This window comes from Dipodomys merriami, unplaced genomic scaffold (assembly GCF_024711535.1).
Source record: "Dipodomys merriami isolate MVZ:Mamm:240054 unplaced genomic scaffold, mDipMer1.0.p SCAF_6, whole genome shotgun sequence".
Lineage (NCBI taxonomy): Eukaryota > Metazoa > Chordata > Mammalia > Rodentia > Heteromyidae > Dipodomys > Dipodomys merriami.
The window spans coordinates 10,358,368-10,365,021 of NW_027206179.1; the positions used below are offsets into that span (position 1 = coordinate 10,358,368).

A 6,654-nucleotide genomic window follows, 5' to 3' on the forward strand; every position below is an offset into this window, starting at 1 on the left:
CCCCACCTCCCACACGGTCAATCCAGTGACACCCCCAAAAAAAACCCAGAATCCTGGGGCCAGCCCCACTCAGATGTCAAATGGCTACATTGTAGCTGGGGACAGCCAGAGCTCCCCCTCAGCCATCGGGGTCCCCTGGGGTTCCAGGGGTCAGCCTGGGCGCCCGGCTTCCCCCCTGAGCCTGAGGCCAGCGTTGCTTCCTGACTAACACCCCCCCCCCTTCTCAGTCCTGCCGTGGGCCCCAGAGCCCGGGCCTGGCCCTGGATGGGGCAGAAATGGGTCAGTCCCCGGCCTGCACCTGGGGGCCCGGTGTGTAGCGGCCCGGTCTGCTGCCGGTCTGTGCCTGGTGTGGGGTTGGCCTGGGGCCGTGTCTTTTCCGGACGTGCCCGTGTCCCTGCAGAGCGGCTAGCAGGTCTGTGGGACCCTCCTGCTCCCTGCACACGCCCCCCTCCCCCTTCTCGTGCTTCAGCCCGCATGTCTCCCTCTCCCCCGCCTGCCAGCCCCGCTGTCTCTCCACCTCTTCCTGCCTGGGTCCTGTCCCTCATCCTGTCTACCCTCTCTTCCTTCCTCCCGCCGGCCCGCACCCGCCAGTTCGCCGATGGGAGGTACTGGATTTTCTCTCCCCGTCATCGCCGACTGCGGGCCATGACGCCAAGCGCCTCGGCCACTGTAAGTGACCGCAGCCGGCCACCCGGGGAGAGGGGGCCTCGCCCACCTCGGGCCAGCAGGGAGCTGCGGGCCCCCTGGCCCTGTACAGTGTCCAGCGTCTCTTCTCATAGGACGCTGGGGAAATAACTAGTTGAGGCTGGCCGATGCCTGTGTCCTAGGAGACTATGGAGCCCCAGGTTGAAGCAGGTACTGACGTGGCGGGGTCTAAGCTGACCCCTCCCCCTGCCCGCCGGCCTTCATCTTCACCCCAGCCTTCCGGTGTCCAGTGTGCTGAGTGGACACTTCCTGCCGTTCAGATTTGTGGCACAGAGCAGGCCACATGGTCAGCAGAGCCCCGAGCACCACCACAGATGAAGTCTAGGCACTTCTTTCTGCCATTTGAACAACAAGCACCCAGAGAGGCTGAGTAACCTACCCAGAGCTGCACAGCATCAGAGCAGAGGCACAAGACTCTCTGTTCTCAAGACGAAGCCCCCTCAAAGCAGCCCCATCAGCCAACCTGTCTGTTTTGTTTGCCTTCACTGAGTGCCTTGGTCTGGGTTGGAAAGCCGGGAAGGACAGGGAACCTCGGCAGGGCCCAGCGGAAGCGGAAGCATGGCAACCACAGGGAAGGAGAGGGGAATGGCTAGCCGGAGGGCGAAGCCCCAGGCGACGTTCCCTGGCCTTGATCTGAGGTCCTGCATCTGGGCACCGTGCGGCCCGGTGGCCCTGCCAGAGGACAGGGAAGCTCTGGCCCTTCCACCCTGTGATGTGGTCTTGGTGTCCAGTTGTTTCCGCCCAGGGACAGAGGCTCCTCCCAGAACCTGCTCTGACGCGGCCTTCAGAGCCAGTGCCAGCCGCTCCTCCCCCACCCAGGCTGGCTCTCTGGGGGCCTTGGGGAGCCTCCTCTGATCCCATGTTTCTGAACCCCAGCACAAGCTCACAGAGCTAGCCGTCACCATTCCAGTGTGGAGCAGCAGTGCGGGGCGCCTGGGCTGGCCTCAGGCCAGAGAGGCGACCCTCCACCGCCCCCCCCCGCCCCCCCCCCCCCCCCCCCCCCCCGGCTCACGGGAGTTGGTACCTTTGTGCCTCTGTCACTCCCTCCTGCGGGCCTGGGGTGGGACTTCCTGGGCAGAGGAGCTGCCCCTGCAAGGGGGGGCGTGACCCAGCAGATGAGGATCTGGCCCACTTAGACAGCACAGAAGATCACAGCAGGGAGGGACGCTGGGATAACCAATGACTGGGCTGGAGGGGGCGCGGGGTGTCTCAGCTGCTATTTGGAGTGGACAGATCAGGGCCAGGCCTAAGGGTGCTAGATGGATGGAGCCAGAGTAGATGCATGTTCAGACCCAGGCAGAAGTCCACAGCTGGCTGTACCCAGAGGGACCTGGAAAACAAAAACCTTGGGCACACAGAGCATGAGAGAGGAGGACAAACCCCGGGCCACCAGGAGCAGATGGGAGTCACATATCCCCACACGCCCGCCCAGACTCAGCAGGGAGGCAGCCCCCCTGCCGCGGCCTCAGGTGAGCCTGACTGGTCCTCACCCTGCCGCCCCCCCTCCCTTGGGCTCTGTCTCAGATGACCCTGCTCCAGGCACCAGGGCGGCATGGCCCGCCAGCTGTGCGTTCAGGTCCCCACAGGCCTCCCCGCGATCGGGAACAGTGGTTTATGCTCCGGAGCATCAGAGGCACCCCAGGAAGGACCCAGGATCCAGCTCAGGCCGACCGGCAAGGGTTGGAAGGAGGGGAAGTCGGTCAAAGAAGAGCAAGAGGAGGAGCTAGCAGGGGAGGGGAAGCAGCTAGCAGAGGGAGGGAGGAGGCAGGGTCAGTGGGTGGAGAAGCAGCTGGAAGGTGGAGAAGCAACAGAGATGGGCCCTGGGTCAGCAGGTGTTGGAAAAAGCTGGGGGGACAGAGGCAACATATCGGGTGGGGCGGAGTTAGGGGAGTGGGGTCTGCAGAGGCACTGGAGGGGTGGGCGGAGTTAGGTTGGGGGCGGGGCCTCCAGGTGGGGCGGAGTTAGAGTGGGGCCTCCCGATAGGGCGTTCGTGTATGGGTGTGGCCTCTGGTAGGCGGGGATAGAGTGGGGCGGAGTTAGAGGAGTGGGGCTTCCAGGTGGGGTGGAATGGTCGGTGGGCGTGGCCACATGGGCGGGGTCACTTGTGTGGGGCGGGGCCCGGTGGGCGGGGTTAGAGGCGCTGGGGGGCGGGGTCCGCCGGGAGGAGCTGGGTCCCGCCGCAGAGCGTCCCCACGCACCCCTCCTTCTGTCCTTCCCTCCTGTCCTGCGCCTGGACCACACTAACCGCCGCCCGCTGCTCCCGCGCCGCGCTGCGCCCAGGGTCTGGGTTCGGGGCCCGTGCCCGGCCCGGAGGGCTCGCCCGCGTGGGTCCCCTCTTTTTATTTTCTCCTGTCTCTTCCTTCTGCCTCCGCTGTCTCGCCTCCTCCTCCCTGCTGCGCCCCTCCTGCACGCCCGCCCCCCGGCCGCGCAGCCCACGGATGAGAGGAGCTGGGTGTACTCCCCGCTTCACTATTGCGCGCAGGGGCAGCCCGCCTCCGACGGCGAGAGCGACACAGTAAGTGCGGCGGGCCAGGCCCAGGCCCATGCCCGGCAGGGACCCGCGACCGACGGGGAGACTGAGGCTGGGAGGGCGGGCGCAGGCAGCCCCAGCTGCGCCCAGGTGGCCACCCCCAAGCATCTCCGGGCCTGTTTCGGTCCGGGGGCCCGGGAAGCCCGGCGCTGGCACCCGGCTTGGTTCAGGCAAGGTCCGGCTGGCCACGGGAGGCCTGGCAGGGGGGGTCCACATACCCCCAGGACCCCCCCCCCCACCTGCCCCCCTCACCTTTGCAGTAATGTCTATGCAGTCCCCACCCGAGCCCGGCGCCCGCCTCGCCCCGGCTGCTTCCTGGAGGCGCTGCCCGCCCGGCGGAGGCCACGTGCCCGGCGACCGGCCGCCCGGGCCACCCCTGGCCGGACCTCGTCCTCGTCCTCCCCTGATGGATGCTGACAGCGAGCCCGTCCCCACCGACAGTTCCAGGGACGACGGGGTCCGCCCCAGTATCCAGGCCCGTGGAGCAGCGACCTGTGGAGCAGCAGTCGTGTATTTATTTGGGGCCCTTCCTTCACAGAGACGGAAGCACGCATGTGCTTTCCTACGAAAAATGACAGAAGACACACACAAAAGCGCAGGAGACCCCGGGTGGGTCTCTGCTGCATTTGCATGTGTCCCGGCGCCCGTGCCCGGTGGCCCTGGGAAAGCCTGCACACTCGAGTCTCACCGACCTGGGGACCTGGGCTGGGAGCAGACACCCCGAAGCAGCGCCTCCCGCCCTCGACTCAGGTTTGGGGGCTTCTGTGCAGGATGGGCATCCCCGGTGGTGGTCCTGCCCAACCCTCTGCCCCTCCCTCCCCACACCCACCTAACGCCAGGAGGGATGCCCCACCACCCATGTGCACTATGGGCAAGAATGGCCAAGATGTTAACAATCAGACCCGCACCAGGAGGGACCTTGTGCCCGTGCCACTCCATCTTGGTACAGCTTGGGACTCTGGGCCACATGATGCCCAGAAAGGACTCCAAGTAAAATAACCTTGGGCAGGAGACCCTGGCCTCAGGACGGGTATAGACAGCAGAGTCCTGGAGACGACCAGGGCTGACCTTCAGCCACTCCACCCCATGGTGGCTACCCTTGGCCACTGTCCCCAGAGCCTGGGAGTGCCCTTCCAGGCCAGGATGGGCACATCTGTACAGTGACCGGCACACCTCGGCAGATGAGCATCCAGGGCCACCGGGCCTCACCAGTCCAGAGGGCAGAGGCTGCGGCCATCATCACCACACAGGACTCCTGGAGGTGAAATGGGTCACTGTCGTCAGCACTCCTCCCCTAGCCACGAAGCCCTGGCAGGAGAAGACACACCTTCGGGAAGAAGCTTAACCTTGGGTCAGCCAGGAATCAGGTTTTGTTCCGCTGTTGGAGGAAGTGCAAGTGTGGTTCAAGTGGTAGAGCACCAGCCTTGAGCAGAAAAGCTAGGATAGTACCCAGGCCCTGAGTTCAAACCCCAGTACTGGCGTGCACACGCATGCACGTGTGCGCACACACAAATTCTGTTGGAAGCTCCAAGCTGCACAGCTGTGGCCTGGCCAGCCCCTCCTGGTTCCATCCCGACTTCAAGAAAGCCTCTAGCCTGCCCCTCCAGCCCAGCTGCTGGGACCAAGCCCACACTCCACAGTCCACCCAGGACTCCTGAGACCAGGCTTCACAGGGCCCGAGGGGACACAGCAGGGTCCTCCCTCCCCTGCCCAGGGAGGGTTTGTCGCAACCTAGGAAGTGGCCTTGACCCTGATTCCCAGACAGGCACCTGGTCAGCCATGATTGGTCTCTTGTCCAACTGCCCTTCTACCGAAGGAGGTGGGGGGTGGGGAACACTGCGACAGATCTAAAGGGGCTGTCTAAGACTGAGTGACAATCATGGCTGGCTGTGTCATGGCCACTCCTGGACCCCTGGGGGCCAGGGTCCCCACATCCAGTTGGTCCTCAGTGAATCCTGTGCCGTGGGGGGTCACGAGGCAAGGATGGTTCCCACTGTGGATGTCCTGACATTTTTTTGTGTCAAGTCCTGGAGACTCCTTCGGAGACCTATGTTTTTTGATCCTTTTGTGTCAAGGGACCACATTGTTATTTGGGAGACACGGAGTGGAAAGGCAAGACCTATTTATAACATTTGGCACTCCTCACCCTTCTTTAGCCCCCAGGAGGAAGGTTCTGGACTGTTCTTCCTCCACCTAGGAAATCTGTAAATACCCTCATGGCCACTTCCACCCACCCATCCCCATCCTTCTCCGATGGCTGCTACCACTCCAGTCAGGGACAGTGTCCGAAATCCTGTACTGTAAGATCGGAGAGACGTTTCCTTTTCTCTGATTGACAAGGTGGAATCTCCAGGTGTCCTCTCTGGCCTCTGTCCCTATCCACCCCACACCTGATTCAGTGCAATACTTACTCCGTCCCCCTGGGGACCCCTAGCCATGGTACTGTCTCCACCGCCCCTTGGTCCCCCCCCACCCCAGGACATATGTCCACCGACCTTTTTTTCTCTGGTGGTTAAAATTTGCATCTCCCAATCTCGTTTTTAATGGCCGAACCAATTCTTAAAACTGCAAACCTCGTGTGTCTTAAATCTCACTGGGGAGGGGGGGGTCCCCCTGGTCCTCAGCCCCTGTGGTCTGGTGTGTGACAATCCAGGGCACGGCTGCCCCTGGCTCCCACAAAGAAGCCGTGACCCCCAACCCAGAACCATGGGCACGTCCAATAGTCCAGCTACTGCTGGCTCCAGAAGACACATGTATGCAGCCCACCCACCCATGCCACAATCCTTTTTACGTTGAAGAGATCTCTAATAAATCGGGTATAAACATCAGTTTGTCTGCTTGCCTCTTGTGGGGGCGAAGGGAGAGTTCCTGGGGTCTGAGTTTGGAGGATGGGCTGAGTCCCAGGTGGGCACTTAGGGAGGCCAAAGCAGGAGGATCACTTGAGCCCAGGAGGCTAGGGACAGGCTGGACAACACAGTAAAACACCCATCTCAAAAAACTAGACACCACAGAATTGAAACAAGTAGGTTGGACAGTGGTGCCTGTCTGTAATCCCAGCTACTAAAGAGGCAGAGGTGGAAGGATCAATATAGACCTTAGCTAAAAAGAAAGCGGGGGTGGGGGTTGCTAGGAATATGGCTTATGTAGTAGAGCACCTGCCTAGAACCTGTCAAGTCCTGAGTTCAAACTCCAGTACTGCTATGAAAAAGGCCCAAGCACATTTAGAAGAGCTGTGGCCTCCAGGGGATCTGGTTCAGCTCAGAAAACATCTCAAAGCCCGTGATGTGGTGCAGTCAGACTCCAAGGAGCAAACCTTCCTGAAGTGCATGCTTCCTTCCTGGGGTCTCACAGGCCTGGGGCATTGTCACAGCCCGGGGCCAGCAGGATCCAGTATTTAGTGTTTCAAAGTTGTAATGTGT

At 62.3% G+C, this 6,654-nt stretch overlaps 1 protein-coding gene across 6 annotated transcripts in view; it reads left to right on the forward strand.

Moving 5' to 3' along the window:
* Pip5k1c (phosphatidylinositol-4-phosphate 5-kinase type 1 gamma) overlaps nt 1-6,063 on the forward strand; it is a 44,765-nt gene extending 38,702 nt beyond the window's left edge. For 2 of the 6 annotated variants that reach the window (XM_070002450.1, XM_070002452.1), the window contains exons 17-19: nt 592-669; nt 3,137-3,220; nt 3,496-6,063. In XM_070002450.1, coding sequence (XP_069858551.1) covers nt 592-669; nt 3,137-3,220; nt 3,496-3,498 — 165 coding nt within the window. In that variant the 3' untranslated portion in view covers nt 3,499-6,063. Of the gene's footprint in view, nt 1-591; nt 670-779; nt 1,610-3,136; nt 3,221-3,495 lie in introns of those variants that run through there. The other 4 variants (XM_070002454.1, XM_070002455.1, XM_070002453.1 and 1 more) reach the window with 3 other exon arrangements.
* The last annotated feature ends 591 nt before the right edge of the window (nt 6,064-6,654 follow it).